Source organism: Pezoporus occidentalis, unplaced genomic scaffold, assembly GCF_034315485.1.
Source record: "Pezoporus occidentalis ecotype Australia unplaced genomic scaffold, CSIRO_AGI_Poc_V1 ctg31, whole genome shotgun sequence".
In the NCBI taxonomy this organism is placed as follows: Eukaryota; Metazoa; Chordata; class Aves; order Psittaciformes; family Psittacidae; genus Pezoporus; species Pezoporus occidentalis.
Window position 1 is genome coordinate 1915433 of NW_026915052.1, and position 16837 is coordinate 1932269.

Below are 16837 nucleotides of genomic sequence, written 5' to 3' on the forward strand. Positions count from 1 at the left end.
AGTTTGCTCCTGTTCAATTTTGGGATGAAACTCTGATCTTTTGGTTACTTGTTGTGGCTAACCTTGGCCAGTGGCAATTTCAATGGCGTATTTTCATATTGGTGAAAGCCTCTTGCAGTTCTTTGCATAGAGCAGGGAGAAAGTATCTCAGGGAAATAAGAGATAGTTTATTTGAAGGTAGGATTGGTTTTGGCTGTTGTAAATATTCTGCATTGGTAATGCACTCTCTGGGCCTGGTTTTAATAAAGACTGAAGGTGGGTGAAGGTGCAGGCTCCCTTTGACCTGTGGTGGAAGGAGGAGGCTTTTGCTTCCCCAAAGCACATTTCAGTATTCCTAGGATGATTCAGAGTGTCTGACACCTCACCTTCTTTTATTACCAAACCAATATCCTTAATCATGGATGGCTGCAATTAGTCCCCAGAGCACTGACAGTACATGACAAACGCTGTGGCTTTTGTCTTTTGAGAGGATGATACTGCACCTCTGTAATTCCTCTTGGGATTTTCCAGCTCTGAAGCCTTTGTCAGCCAGCCTTGGATATACAAGCTGTCTAGGGAAGTTATTGATTCCTCTCGTCTCCACCTCCCTGCCCAGTTAGGCTGATTTATAGGAATTTCCACAGGAACCACTGAAAACCTGGCAGAGCTCATTCATTTGTGAAACTTCTAAAGACTTCCCTCATGGCAGAGACCATCTGTTTGCCCGAGTGCTATTTTTGCAGCTGCCAAATCAGGTTTGCAAGACTCTCACCTTCTCCTCAAACTCATCACTTGATACCGTAATATTTACATTCAGGACTCAACACTCTTTTTTCTACCGGATCTATGCGGAGCAAATGCAGCTATGCTTTGCTGTGCAAGACTCAGTCTTAATCCCCTTGAACCAAACACCAATAACGCCATTAAACCAGAAGCAGCAAGATCAGGTTGAATTGTATAATTTTTCTTGGATTTTCTGTTCACTGTGAGACTATTCAGTAACACCTGGGACATTTGTAGAGGGAACTCCCATTAATGCTATTTGCAACTGTGTATGAAAATCTACCATGTATTGATGGGAAAACAGCTTCAGCCTTGGTCCCCTTGTGCTGGGTGACTCCTGCAAAGCCTGCCAGCAAAGGGCCACTTGTGTTTATCAGCAAATACTGAAAGCCAGGCTCACGCTGTCACACTCACCTTCTCCATCCCTGTGAAAATGCCCTTCACTTGAGAGCTAGGGCAGGTTCATTTTGGTACCCAGTGTGTCAGGAGACATTACCAGCAACAACTGTGACATCTCAGAAGCCAATTTTGTCCTTTAGATGTAGTTTTTCTATTTCCCCATTTAATTTCAATGGCCTTTTGTAACTCCTCCCCAGAGGATGGAACCACTTATAAATTAGATGAGACTAAAATGCCACCAAGATTCAGACTATCCACTCAGTTCTTCTTTAAGATAAATCCTCTTCCAAGTCTTTGATCTTCTTATATTATTTACCATATATTGGCACGCTTGCATAAAATATTTCTCTGTGAGTCAGCAATTATCACTGGTAAGGTTCACATTCCTTGCACATAGCTGGAATTTCTCCCCATTTTCTCTTTGAATGTGCAAAATTATTTTCCCTGCCATTGGATCGGTGTCATCTGACATAGTTAATCTTCTAATCTTCTCTCTGGGGTGACATCAGAGGAGATGATGCAGACGTTTCCTTTCTTGAATACAAAGCTCAGATTCAATTGTGACTAGTGAAAATTATGTTAATAAAATAACTTAAAAAATGGAAAGTTATGATATATAACTGTTATTATAGCTATTTTGCTAATACTTTTATATTTTTTTTTCCTAGAGGACTGGTTTAGCTGTCATCTGTATCTTGCCTTTTTTCACTCAATTTCCTTTCACTGGATGCACCCACATTGAGATCCTGTCAGTGCATCACCTTCTCTTGTGATTGCGTTATTATACTTCCTGTCCATCAAGTTGAAATGTGAACAGAGTATGTCAGAAAACAATAATGAAATAAAATCCCAATTATTGGGACTTGCTGGGTGCTCAGCTTCTAGTCTGAGCTGGGCTGCTTTCCTCAGGGCAGGCTTCTGCAGATGATGTGCAGAGGTTGAGGCCCATCTGACAGCTCTGGAGCCATTTCTCTGCGATGTGCACCTGGCACAGCATCCCATGGACCCTAGATTTGGCCTGCAGGACCCCTATGTATGGCCAAGGCCCCACCAGTGACTCAGGAGCAGGGGTAGACTGGCCAGCCAGCATGGTCCCGCCTTGCTTCTCTGCACTTTGTCTGGGTGCAATTCCAAAGCTGTGGTTAATTTTACCCCTTACACTACAGGTCAGAAAGTCCCGTGCTCTCCCCACCAGCCGCAGGGCTTTTCAAGGGGAGAAAACCACTCTTTGCTAACAAGTTCTTAATTGTGACTCCCAAAGAAAACAGCATGAGGAGCAAAAGACTTAAAGCATGTTCTGAATTTATTCAGCTCATCTACCAGCGAAAGCAGGGATATTTAGCTTGTCTGAGTGTGGGTCATGCTCCATAAATGCTCCCGTGCCTGGGCATGGTCCCCACCAGCAGGATTGTGTTTTGGGCCCTTTAGTGTTCTGAGAGAAGGTCACCCACATCCTGATGCCAACCTCCTTATATTAGCCTGCAGTTTTTCTTCTAGCCCTATTCCTCCCCTCCCCCTGCCCAGGCTGTGAATCCTTCCATATCCAACAGGCAGAAATCTCTTCACACGGCAGGGAAAACCCAAGGGAATTTGCATAAATTAGAAGGGAAAAGAGCATTTCAGCCATTCCCTATTTAAACTGCGTGGAAATCACACTGATGGGAAATAAAAATGCCTGTCAAAGCAGGCAGTAAGGCGCTTGCTTCAATCTCACGGAAAATTGAAGATTTAATAATCAGATCTGACTTGGTTAGCTAACTTGTGATTTCTCTCTGCCAGGAGAGAGAAAGGCAGAAGGAAGGAGAACAACTTGTCTATGCTGCTACAGTGGTGCCTAGCTTAGCAAAGCTAGTGATGTTAGCCACCAGTGATGTTAGCAGGTGGCCAGCATCCGGCAGGACCTGAGATCCCTGTGGGAAGTGCAGTTCCCTGCTTTTCCTATGAGGTTTAGATGAGACTGGCTTCATCCTTGAATGAGACTGAATGAGAGGTGAGTTAGCAATGGCAAAAGCCCTGGTCCAGCTGGGAGTTTTCGGGTGGATCTGGCCCTCTGAATGGTCAGAGGGTTGAGCCCGTCTGGACGTGGGAAAATTATGACCCCTCATGGGATTTAGAATCCTACATACTAGATTTTCCAAGGCATTTAAGCACTTAGATCAGGAGTATAATGGGATGTATAAGTTTCTAGTTTAGAAAGTAAGTCCTGCTACATGAAGTATTTGGGTACTAAGGTGACCGCGTACTTGTACTGTTGTAGGTGTCCTGCGCCCAGGTTTTCCTACATACATCCTCTTTCCCCAGGCATATCAGCTCAGCTCCAGGTTCTTGGTGTCTCAAAACCCCTTTGCACAGTCCAGAGTGTGGCTTGTCTGCAGGATTTGTGGCATAAACAGCAAACAAGACATTTATATTTCCTCCTGGAAAGCTCCAGAGAGGCCACTCTAGCAAGAGATTAAGTATTTCAAGATGCATCAGGGCAACGCAACTGTCCTGGACCAAATGAGTCCAGTTAAACCTTTTTGAGGAAATATTCCTCCCATACATTACATTTACGATCCCACTCACTGTACTTGTCAGGATTTTATGCAGTAGACTATCTGTCAGTACAAGTATGAAGCAGAAAGATTCATGACTGGTTCTCATTGTGTATTGAGGGATAAGCATCTTTTTGGTTCCTTGGAAATCCCAAGTGAGAACAGTTATTGACAGGTTTTTATCACATTTCCCACATTATTTTAATACCACCTAAAATAATACGTGTTTTACTTCTTACCTTTTATTTTTTAGTTCAATTTTTGGCTTTTGCATTTTTTGCCATGATAGACACCAGGCTTATTCATAAATTCCCCAAACTTTCTCTTTTCAGACTTAAATTTTCCAGGCTTGGTCTTTCTGGAGGAATAAGCATGGATTTATTTCAGGATGAGGAACAGAAAACGTTAAAAGAAATGCTCAGTTTTACTCAAAATGAATCATAAAAAAAGCCTTATACCCTCTCAAATAAACAACACAGTAACTAAAGTATCCAGGAATAGAAGCTAATTTCTTAATTGGAGAAGTCCTCATCAAAGGAAAGTGTTTGTGAGTGTCATTGTAAAAGCTGGGTCTGATTTTTTCAACTTTTGACTCCATGGATAACTTCATGTTTAGCGTTTCACTGAAGAGCTCTCCCAAGGCCAAATCCTAATAATGGCTCTGGCGGACAAACTCTTGCCAACTTTGCTGTCATAGTTTAAGATGTATTTGTCCTCAACATTCTTTGCCCTCTTGCAGAAGATGTTGACCCCCTGTAGCAGACTTGGCCAAGGACAATGCAACAGTGGTGACTAAGGCATGGGTTTCTTAGCTTGCTCTTGAAGATGAGCTGGAGCTAAGACACCAGTCTGTGATGTGGTGTGCCTTGGCTGCAGGCACTTGTCCAGCTCTGCTGGAGAGCTCCAGCCTTCAGTGGAGGAGCAACAGCACACAGCTGTGAGAGGTAACTCCAAAATCAGCTGCAGCTGTTTGCTCAGCAAGGATGGTGAGATCTTGATCCTGCAAATATTTATGCATGTGTTTAACCTTATAACTGTGAGTAGTTCCAGGAACTTCAGTGGGGCTTGATGTTGTACTGGCACGTAAATGCCTGCAGAACAGGGAGCCTGCCTTTGCAGAGAGTCCAGCTAAGAAAGCTTCAATTCTCACACATTGGAGAGATATGTTTCTGCAGTGAAATTGCACTGGAAAAAGAGCCCTGTGGTCTGATTTAGGCCTTCTTCCCTTCCCAGATGCCTACCGAGATTAAGATCATACATCTCCACATCTCCCTATCTTCCAGAGGATCTAGGGACTGCTCTTTGAGTCTGTGGTGGCAGCAGGATGGAGAGGATAAACACAATGCCCTGCACTTCTCCTTTGTAAAGCCTCTTTGGCAAAGAGCACAACCTGAGGCTCTGTTTCTCCTCAGAGCTGCTCTCCAGGTGAGCCTTACACCAGTGAATATCCCTGTGTCATTGCATGAGCAGACCTAGAAGCAGCCCCTGACAAGCACTGTTCCTTGAATGATGCCAAGAGATCTTCATGCTGGCAGACACTTATGGCTATGGGAGACTCAGGGCCCTCTCGCCTGACAGGCAGCCTGAGGGATGATTTTGGGAACATGTAACTATCTACATTTGCAGTTATTTTAGCTTCTTAGTCACTGGCCTGACATCCTGAATTGAATCTGTGGCTAGCTATGCTGCTGAGTAACCACCACACTATTAAAAGGCTTCTCTTCGGAGAGAAAACAGGTAGAGCCAGCAGTGACAGCTTTTGGGTCCTTAGACTGAGGCATCTAAGTAAAAACAGCCCAAATTCTTGAGAGATGCTGAGTACACTGAGCTCCCAGTATACTTCATGCAAGTTAATCCTTTGTTCTTCAAGGCATTTTGAAGAAAGGTGTCCTCTGGGGCTCTGATGGCTCATTTCCCTGAGGGGCTGTGTCTGGCCAACGATCTGGAAGTGTTTCCCAGAGTCCCCCCCAGAGAGCCTCCCTCTCCTCCCAGCCCTCACAGCGGCTCTGGGTCCAAAACCCAACATTTGTGAAGGGCTCAGACACTAAAGGTCTGTGTCAGGTAAAGCTCAGACTGTCCAACTGTTCCCAGAAGACAAAGTGGCAGCAAACCACCCCCCAGCTGCTGAGGACACCTGCCAGGTCCCACACATCTCTCTGCCAAGCCTACCATGTCTCTAAAGCTGCCAGAGCCTTTGTTTCCACTTCATTCAGGAGCCTAACGAACACACCAGTGTGCAGTGGCACCCTACTGACTGCTTTGGAAATCTCACACCAAGCAAATTCCACATAGACATTTCCAAAGATTAAAAAAAGTAAGTTGTAGGCGCAGCCACAAAATGCTTTACTAAGGCAGCATTAAAGTGGCATATTTTAAACAAGCAAAAGTCATAAAGTTACAGAGAAATCTGTGCTCACAACAGTATTACATACCTCAAAACAGCCTTTAGTTACAGTGTTGAAAAAAACTGTTTTTCAGATATAAACAGAAGATATTTTTTTTCCTTCCCCCTTAAACAGATCCACCCTGGCTCCTGCCCCATTTTCAGCAGCAAGTACTTCTGCTCAGACCCTTCCTTAACCTGCAGACTGAGAAGATACAGAGCAAGATGTCAGAGCATATTCCCAACCCCACCACGTCCCCCCTGTACCCCCCTGGGAAGCAGGAGTGCTCCAGTGGTGTGGCTCCCAGCACCAATCCCACAGCACAGCAATTAGCCCACTTCTCCAGCACAGATTTGCAGCTTAGCTCTTAAAAGCCGTTTCATAAATATTCGATGGCCTTTCCGACAGGGTAATGTGCCTCTGTGACATTAAAGAGGAAACTCTGCGAAGGGGAGGGATGACAACAAATTTATCCACCAATAGCACACTCTTTTGGCACAAAAGCACATTCTTATCTTTACATCCCATAATGAGAAGGCAGGGACGGGACTGTTGCTACAGCTCTCTGGGTGGGTAGATGTACAGTGTAAGAGAAGGGTGGCTGTAAATTGTTAGATATTCCCCCCCCCCCCCCATTCCCCCGCCTTTGCAAGCAGAAGGACCGGTGCTTGCAGTCCTGCTGTGGTTTTCCTAAGCCCCCAGCGAGGAGGACTTCTCGCACGATGTCAGACTGCGAGGGACTGCCTGTGGGTAAGTGCCAGATTTATATTTACCCCGGTGTCCTGCCGACTAGTTCACATTCTCAGATTGCAAAGTCACACGCGAAGCCGTTTGCTCTCAAAGGGAGCTGGAACTGCAGCAGGGAGAGGAGAAACTCCCTGCAACCACTGCAGACCCTGGTGCGGTTCCTTACGAGTCCATGGTGGAGGGCTGCTGTGGGTAGTAATGCCTGGATTTTCTCTAAAGGCACAGGGGAAGGATCGGAAGAAGGGTATGGGAATCCAGGCAGATGGTTTGAAGTGTCTGTAGAGATGATAGCGTTGATGTGCATAGTCTCAAGCTCACAAAGCAGAGTTTCTGGGGATGCGTCCTGCAGGACCAAGAGTGCCATGTTATGTGCCCTGTGTTCATGCCTTGATAAACCTTCTGGGATGGTAACGGATGCCGCAAGGGCAGATAAATGTAATGCAAAGGGTTTATTTGCTGAAAGGAAATAGAAATGTATCTTATTTTCAAAATAAGTGTCTTACATGTTTTACCTATATGTGGGAAGGAGACATTTACTGGCACTTACGGATGTATAGGTCAAACTTCACTGAGCAGGAGAGCACATGAGCAAGAAGCATGTTTCTCAGCTTTTTTTTTTTTAACTTCTATAGGAACTATAAGCACTCACTAGACTATCTGCACAAAAGGAAACTCCTGTCAAAATGCTGGAGTAGTTCTCTGCCAAAGCCTTTTACTAATGAAGAGATGGACCACTGGAAACCTCTTTTTAGTTTCGTTTTTCCTTTTGCCACGGCAAGCATTTCTGTTTTCATATATATATTTATACATAGGCATACTGTATAACACTCATGTTTCATTGGCCTGTGAAGGCTGTGTGCCAGAGATGAGGATGTGGGGCTGGAGAAGAAGGTGGCTGCAGCAGTGCTTTTTTTCTCCTCTCTCTGCTTCCATTTTACAAACACTAGCCCAAGTTCAATAATGCGTACTCAAAACCAGAGTGAAAAACTATAAATTATGTATATGGTGCAGAGCGAACTGCACCATCCGCAATCCCCTGTGCTGTTGCTAGCGTTGCCTAAAGAGAGATGAGGATGAATATTTCCTGCTTACCTTCTCAAAGGGCTGATCTGTTACCAGCAAAGCTTCCCTTCTGCAGACTTTGATTTAAGGGCCTGACCTCAGCTTGCTTGTTAAGCACTCTGAGTTGAGGGTGGGATATTTCAGTGACAATATTTAGCTGGCATCTGATATTAATGTTGAAACTGATATTGGCAGTGCATGGCATGCTGTGTGCAGAAGTTACTGATATCTCAATTAACTTTGCTGCTGAAAGAACTTATGAGGTTTCCTCCATAAAAGTGTTTGTAGATGCATGATTTGAGGGAAGGAAGCAGTTTGTTATGGGTGAGAATGAAAAGTAAAGACAAAGTCATGTTTAGATGTGGATGTGGATCAGGAATGTGGCACCATATGCAGAGGAAAGGTTCGTTTCTCTGTGTTCCCCCAGTAGTCTTCCTGTGCTCCCAGAGCAGATGGGGCCTCCATTCTAGTTCCCTGGTAGCAGGGCTCACCCTGCCTCCTGCTGCTCTGACCCATGCTGGGCACAAATAACAGGTCATCACAGCTGAGTGGCCACCCCACTGCATTATTTTCTGGTTCGTGTATGTATAAATGTGTGCATGCATATATGCATGTACAAATGCACACAAAACCAGCACTGGAGATAGAAATGGTGGCACTCCTGTGCAGTTATTAAGCAATTTTAGTGAACCAATTGCTGACAGTTTTCTTTTCACGTCAAGGTATTTCGAAATCAAATAATTCTCTTTGTGGTTATTCATCTTTTACTAGCCAGTTCAGAGTTTAAAACTTTAGCAGTAAAAACTCCATTAAAAGGGTTGCAAAAATCATCATCAAACTTTTTAAAATAATGATTAATGTCCACTAGTGCAGAAATACCAATTTGTTGAGTCCAATAATCAGAGTAAGTCTGGCATTGTACTTTTAAAATCCTTGGTTTTGCATGTGGCCCGATAATATAGCTGCAAAAAGTGGTTGCAGTGACAGATATCATTAGCACTGCAATGTGGCTAGAATCCAGAGCCCTGCTTATAACACAGACCGTACGGACGTATGCGTGCGCCCATGTATACACATGCACACAGCTATAAATAAGTTTAGCCAAAGCACAATATTAGTGTCAAGTGTATGTGTTGCTTCACCAACCAACAACCTGGAGAACAGCAGATTGCAGTTGCAGTAAATTAATGCCAGAATTTTTAGCCCTCTTTCAGCCTACACAGGAATGTAGCAAGAACAGCTGCGTAATTGTTCCCTCAGACAAGCAACTCAGAGGGAACTGCTGAATACAATCTTTGAATTAAATAGCTGGGTACGAAAGGGTCAATATACCAACGATTCTTCACAGAGAAACTTTATTCAGTAAGAAGATCCTACTTCTGTGCTGGAAATGATTATGCAATTTTTCAGGATGAAGATATTGGGTGGTTTTAATTTGCTGTTTTATGTTCACTTCCAGTGTGGCTGCACCTTTTCACTGATGTCAAATGGAAAACTAAACATGTGATGCAAACAAAGTTTTATGTTGTTATTTGAGTGTAGCGCAGAAGAGTTAAGCAAAGGATCCTAGATGTCAGATTGCAGATTAACTGTAAGCACGTGTACAGTTATTTTGGACTGAATTAATACCAAAAAAGGCCTTTGAAAGCATCACTATCAAAATGATCTGTTAGTGAGCAAATTTCTAAAGTTTACACTATTAACTTCCCAATGTATCACAGGGAACGAAAGAAGAAAGAAAGATCAATCACTTCAGGACAAATGCACTCCTATTGCTTTCTTATTACCAATTACTGGCATACTGATGTTATCCATTAGTGCCAGCTGCATAGATTTCCTGTCATTCCTACATGCAGATAAAAGAAAAGCACAACAATTATTTAAGTGTATACTCTTGTGTGCATTATTTTTCTCTGTAAGGAGACATAGTTCAGTCTCTGTATGACTGAACAGCTTTCCAAGCACCCAGCATTTTGATTAGGAATATATGAGTCATGATGGTTCTGGTTCTTAACACAATCCTTTTGACTTCAGGAAAAAAACCCTCTGAAGTCATGCAAAGGTTCTTAAAGTGCCTCTTTCCTTATTTTCTTATTTATTTTTTTCAGCCACAGACTGACTCTGAATGGCATGAGGAACTTTTTGTGGATAACATCACTTTTGCAATAATAGAAGGGATTCAGCCATAGTAGATGAAGATTATATTGCTGAAGTAGGAATAGCTATTCAAACACATGCTTCCTCTGTTTTTTACTACAACAGGGCTAAGAAGGGAAGAAACAGAATTGATGTAGCTTGTTCTGCAGCAGATGGCATGAGAATCTAACTGGATTTCCTTAAAATCCCTCCCAGACTTTTACTGGCCTTGTTTCAACAGAGGAGGAAGCAAGACCTTTCATCTGAAGCATGTTCCTGACTCTTTAGTTAAATACTTCCTTTCAAAGCTAAAATTACACGTTTCAAACATGTCTTTAAGACATACTGGAGCCAATTTGCTAAAATTGATGTTTTCAGAATGAGGATATCCAGAAATCTACAGGAATTTAGATTTTCTGAAATTCAACACATATTCTTCACTGTCAGGGGGAATCCATTCAGCTCTGTCAGAAAGGCTGCTAGTGAGTGAGACCTCCAGCTCCCACACTGGGCTGTCTCTAACTAGTCACTATGAAATACAGCACAAATGTATTTTTGTGACAAAAACAAATCACTAGAAATGACTCAGCACATGCATGAGCAGTACTCCTGTCCAATAAAACTGCCCACTTTCACATACTCAGAATAGGACTCTGCTTTATATTAGTCTTTCATCAAATTTGGTAAAAAATGCCTAGCTTTTTGCAGATAACTCTGTGTCCATTTAGGGCTGGAGCACCAGTTCTGCTTTGTAGTTTAGACCTTAGGTAAAAAGTCTTGACTCAGACATTAATGTTGTCATGTGAGTGGTCCCATTGAATACTACTGTTTGCAGGGTGAGACCCTAAATAAAAGGCAGTACACTGAAATTGCTTTGCAGAATTGCTGTACAGAGAGCATTTAGTCCCTTGGGATAAGCAGGGAGGTGACAAGGAGATTTTTTTTCAGCACATCAACCCATCAAACTGCTGCAGATTAGAAAGGTAATGGCATTTCTTAAGCACCTCAAGAGAGCAGTCTGGAGGATAAATGGCAGCTCCTGACCCCATGAAAGCCGCCAGCTCTGGCTTCCATGCTTGGAGCTCCCTAGGAACATTCCCTGGCCAGGGAAAAGTGAGGCAGGGGTGCTGGTACTCCTGGACCTACAGAGCTAGCTTTGCAGAGTGAGGCATGAGCAATCTTGCAGTCAGTACTCTTAGAAACAAACAAGCAAAACCATATAAAACTTTCAACTTTAGGAAAGAATGGGGTCAAAGCCTGAATAAAGTGACTGTGAATGCCTACTGTCATTGAAGCTGTGCAGCCTTGCTCAGGTCACTGGAGTTAGGTGCCACTGCAGGTTGCCTGAAGTCTCTCTATGGATTTAATCTGAAGGTTTATGAGGCCAGCCTTGCTCATGGTTAACTTGCTACATGCTCTACAGCTGCAATGGACATGGCTGAGTCAAATGTCTTAAAGAGAAAAGGAAAAATGTCTGTCAGTCAGTATAAATCTTCAAGAAAGAAGCATTTGAAATGCCAGCATTTACCCTGTTTGAATCATAGAATCATTTAGGTTGGAAAAGACCTTTAAAATCATCAAGTCCAACCATTAACCCAGCACTGCCAAGTCCACCTTATGTCCCTAAGTGTCACATTGTCACATCTTTTAAATACCTCCAGGGATGACGACTCAACCACTCCCCTGGGTAGCCTGGTCCAAAGCTTGACAACCCTTTTAGTGAAGAAATATTTTCTAATATCCAATTCCAACCACTCCCCTGGGTAGCCTGGTCCAAAGCTTGACAACCCTTTTAGTGAAGAAATATTTTCTAATATCCAATTTAAACCTCCCCTGGCACAGCTTGGAGCCATTTCCTCTTGTCCTATCACTTGATACTCAAGAGAAGAGACCAACATCAGAAGCAACCACCACAATAATGAAACCTCCTTTCAGCAAACAGTAGTGGAAGAGAGTGACTCCAAGGTCTTGCAAGAAAAGCCCCCAGCAGCTTTTTCCTCTATCACAGGGTTGAACAACACACCAGTGCTCTTCCTCAGTCATGTTTGATCACACAGTATCACACGGTCAGAAAATGAATGTAAGCTATTAGAGCCGGTCACAGATTTTCCAATAGAGTGTTCTTCTATCAAAAAAATACAGAGGTCACCACGTCAAAATGCTATATTTTGTCTACAATTTCAATACATTAATACACTTCTAAAGACTACATTTGAATATTGAAATTGAATGGAAAGTAAGACAAAAAATATTGGAATGCTTGGGTAAAATAACCCCAAATATAATATCTGGATTCCTTGTCCCGATTTGATGCAGATGAAACTAAAATCACAGAGTTCTCTCAGCAGCTGGGAGTACTCAGGCTGACATACTCTGTAGCTCCCCCTGGAAATGCTGCGGGTCCTTGATCTGCCTGAGCAGCGCCTTGAACAGCAGAAGCAACCACCACAATAATGAAACAATCATTATTTTTGAAACATGAGGATCAGGCAAACAGCAGTGGAAAATGAGTGACTCCAGTGCCACAGGAATCCATGTTTTGCAAGAAAAGCCCCAGCAGCAGATTTATGGTGACAAGCAAGCCCCTCTATCACAGGGTTGAGACCTGCCAGAGGCACACCTGGAAAGTGCTCTCTGCCCATGAGGCATTTCAAGACATCCCCATGATCCAAAACATTCAGACAACTGTCCATAAAGGGTTAAAATTGCCTACGTGCAGCCTTCACCTTCTTCCCAGGCAGGTGAGGGCTGAGCCTTGTCCCCTGCTGTGGAGGGACTACCTGCTTCAAACACAGCCTTCAAAGCCACGATGCTGCAGTGTCCCAGCTGTAGCCTCTCCTTATCCACCTTATCAGATTTTTTCTTGGGGAAAAAATATGCTTTTCTGTTTGGGAGAAGTGTGAGGCCTCCCAAATCAATGCAGCAGTTGCTCCAGTGCTGGGAAAGGGAGAGAGCCAGAGGGTTGGGGCACTTGTGTAAAACACTGTTTTTGCACTGTGTAAACACTGTGCAAACCCTGTTTGCACTTGTGTAAAACACTACAGATGGAAAAGCTGGTTCTTTGTCATCAAAAGCATAGAAGCTGTTCTCTGCTGCAGCCAAGCTTGCTCTCAACAGGAGTTTAGCCCAGCTCAGCCAAACACAGCATACCTGTACATAGCGGTGTAGTACAACCCCCATTTACTACTCATAAAGTTTCAGGTTCAAAGTTTGCACCTTTTGGAAACAGGAAAACAATAAATGCTGCTGCCAACTTCCTTTTCCTCCCCTGAGATTTGGCTTAGGAGTAAGCACAGACCCAGAATCCCTGGCCCTGCTCTGCTAGCTTGGCAGCCCGGACAGCCACTCTTGCCCTGCCTCCCTGTGCTGGCTGTAGTGGCATGGTTGCTGGGGACAAGAAATATGGGTGTCCAGGCTCAGTGTCACAGTGGTGTGTTTCCTGCCAGAGTACAAGCTCAGAGGTTTACCGCAAACAGTGTGGGAGCAGCAGGACACAGGTGTCCTGTCCCTGGGGCTTGGCAGCAGTTAGGTGGGAGCTGACTGTGTTCCAGGAGTGTCCTGAACAAAGGCACAAGGCTAGTCTGCATCTTCAGCATCTGCATTTAAAGTGTAGCAGGTGAGGTGTGCTTCTGGATAAATATCTGGCTGGTAGGCAGGCAGGGGCTGCGCCTGCTCAACATGTTCCTAAAACAAAATGTAAGGATGTGTGCTGTGTGCTACTGGGGCTCCAAGTGGCAGGTATCTGAGCTGCCAGAGGCGTCAACACCCTTTCGCAAAAGTCTAGGTTTGCAGAAATGTACTGAAATCAATCATACCTAAGAGTATAACAGAGGATTTATTTCCCCTCCCCCCTCCTTTTTTTTTTTTTTTCTGAGGGTGAGTGCTGAGGAAGGAGAACTCTTTCAGGCAGTCATTAGAAATGGTTGAAGTTATCATGAAAGCTGGCAGCTGGGATGCTGGTTAAGGATCTAGTTAAGGAAATACAGAAGATGCTACATAATTCCCCAGTGCTCTTCCTCCCTGCCCTATCCCACTGACAAGAGGATTGTGCTTATCTGTAGAAATACTTGGAAGCTGTTGTTTGTCCAAGGGTCTGTGAGCAAGAGCACTTGCACAGGCTGTACAGCAATATGTGAACAGACTAATTCTATGAAGTTTACAGTAACTTAAGGCATGCAAAAAAACAACCAATGTGTTTTTTCTCTTCCTCTCCTCATGCCTCACAACATCTGCAGCATTTCCAACATAGTCTGTGTTAAGCCATCGGCATTTAGAAGCTGTAATTGCATTTAACATTTGTTTCTTGCTGTCTGGAGCCCTCTCTTGCTACAGACCTGGTTTGTAGGCTGTAATTTAGAGGGTGGGTCACCTTTCCCTTATTTTGCCATTCAGACTCCAAACTAAATGCCCAGTTTGCCCTCCCACCAACCTGGTGAGTGTTAGTCTCTCATATACATAGTCAGTTGCTTCTCTGTCCCTGTCATTTCTTTCCTTTCTGTCTGTAATCACCACGCACTAATGATTTCCACAGATAAATTTGTTGCATTCAGGATTCCCTTAGATCTCAAATCTCCTCTAAAACTTACCTGAAAGACTGGCAAGATCCCTCAAATGCTTTCTTCCTTGCGGGAAAGACACTCTGGGGCAGAGGAATGGGCTCCTGACAGATGTCAAGTTCTGGGCATGGACCATGTGGATAGTGCCCAGGATCTGTTCCTGAAGGAGTTCTGGATTCCATGGAGCATCTGAAGTCACCATTGAGTCAGCGAGGCACGTGGGGACTGGTCAGAGCTGCTCTCTAGTTCTGTACGCAGTCTGTCAATCACAGAAATTGCTTTGGGAGGAAAAGCCTGTTTCTGCAAGTCCTCACTCAGATGAGGCCTGAAGTCAGGGTTGGGTAATAACTCCTGTAGCTAGATAACTGGCCTAAAGAGGTCTTTCTGACACAATGAAGAAATTAAAGCACATGAAAAAGACCTGTGTGCAACATCTTCACAGATATGCAAAAGTCTGCAAAGCTGACAGAAGGCTGAGGGTCTCAGGGTGTGCTTGGTCATATTACAGGTTAACTTCAGGCTGGACTTTCAATTTGTGTATCTCCCACTCTCTGGGGGAAGGAAGAGCTTTAGGAGCCTGACCTGGACCCCTTGGAGTCAAGAGAAGCCTTTCCATTCAGTCCAAGGAATTTGGACCACGACTCTTGAAATCTCGTAAATATTTTTATCTACTTGAACCATAGGTACAGACAGCTGGGGCAGCTCAGTTCTAAAGACAAATAGCCTGAGCCCTGTGCAGTGAGGCTGATGAGGTCTGCTGGGTAAGACCTCACCAGCAAGCACTCTCATGGTGCGTGGGAAGCACTGTGCATTAGTCATACTTTGTCCCAGCATGATTGCTCAGAGAAGTGTATTTTTATTTGCACCTAATTAAAACTGTTTTGTATTTGCCCTGTTGCAACAGTGCTAGGTATGACTTAGCAGTAAGTCACAGCCATGTGTGTGGTATTATTCAGAGTTCATATGTGAGGAACTGAGGCACATCAAGGTTAAGCCAAACCCAGTGTCTGCTAATGTTGGTGTCCAGTCAGAGATCCTGAGGAGGTCGTCTTTCAGAGCACCCAGTACAGCACTGTATTTCATATAGTCAAACTTCATTGCCAGCTGTAGGTGTTGGGCATAAACCAGATCTGTGGTCTTTGCTCTGATACGAGAAGATGAGGAATGTGTCATCAGTGACCATTTGTAAAAAGCTTGGTTTGCACAGTTGCCCTGTGGAGCAATTCTTCTCCCTTCGAGAGCTGCTCTGCAGCTGAGGCACAGATGCCATTCAGTTCCCAGTAATACTTTTCAAGCTGTCTTAGCCTGAAATTGTCCTTGATCTTCTTGGAATTGCATTCTATACCATGTTTGGTATTTCCAACAGGTGAAATTGTGATGTTACGATAAACAGCTTATTGGAACCACGTATGTCATAAGGTACCAAACACTCTGACACCTCATAACTAGTTCTGTAGCAATAAGTATATGTGTTATAATACCTTGATAGTTCACCAGTTGTTTGGAGATACTTCACAGTGTCAACAGCCTCACACGCAAGCACCTCTGATACAGGCAGCTTGTCGCTGGGACACTATATCTCACATTCTCTACAGCTCTTCTTACCCAAATCAGAGGCTTCCAGGTTCATCCCGTTGCTACAACAGTCAGTGGCCTTCTGACACCCGTCTGACTTAGATGTGAGATTGCAATCCATTTGTGCTACAGGCATATGGACCGCATGTGGAAAGGATTTTGAGAAGGAAATTATTATTTCCTGCATCTATCATAAATTCCAAATTGTATATTCAGGCATAACTGTTGGAAAACAGAGAATACATTGATGAAATGGAAGCAATTTCTCTGGGAAATTTCACCTCAATGGTTTGATTTGGTTTAGTGCTGCCAACTCTTTGATGTTTGTCATAAGCCTCGTAAGAGTATCTTGATTTTTTTTTTCCCTAAAGCCAGGTTTCTCGGGTCATGAGTTTTTGGTGGTTGTCAAGATGTTGATGCACCGTCTGTTTTCACCCAGTCAGCAACATATGAAGAGTCTTATAGCACTGGAGAGTGAGGATCTTTTTTTTTTTTTTGAAGACGTTTTGGGAAAGTATTTAAACATCTAAGGCATAGGGAGAAGCATCACGTGGCAAAGTGCAGGAAAATGTGCACTGTCTGGAACAGATATGGCAGGATGAGGCACACAGTGCTCACATGTGTAGCCTGGAGAATAATATTTCTCTAACAAAAAACTCTTTTTAAACACCAACCACATTTT

General features: G+C 43.8%; 1 protein-coding gene across 1 annotated transcript in view; it reads left to right on the forward strand.

Moving 5' to 3' along the window:
- Positions 1-6631: 6631 nt before the first annotated feature.
- The window catches only part of EML1 (EMAP like 1), a 133870-nt gene continuing 123664 nt past the window's right edge, over positions 6632-16837 (forward strand). Inside the window, exon 1 of the mRNA XM_062627890.1 lies at positions 6632-6829. Within this exon, the coding sequence (XP_062483874.1) occupies positions 6802-6829 (28 nt within the window). The 5' untranslated portion in view covers positions 6632-6801. The remainder of the gene's footprint in view (positions 6830-16837) is intronic.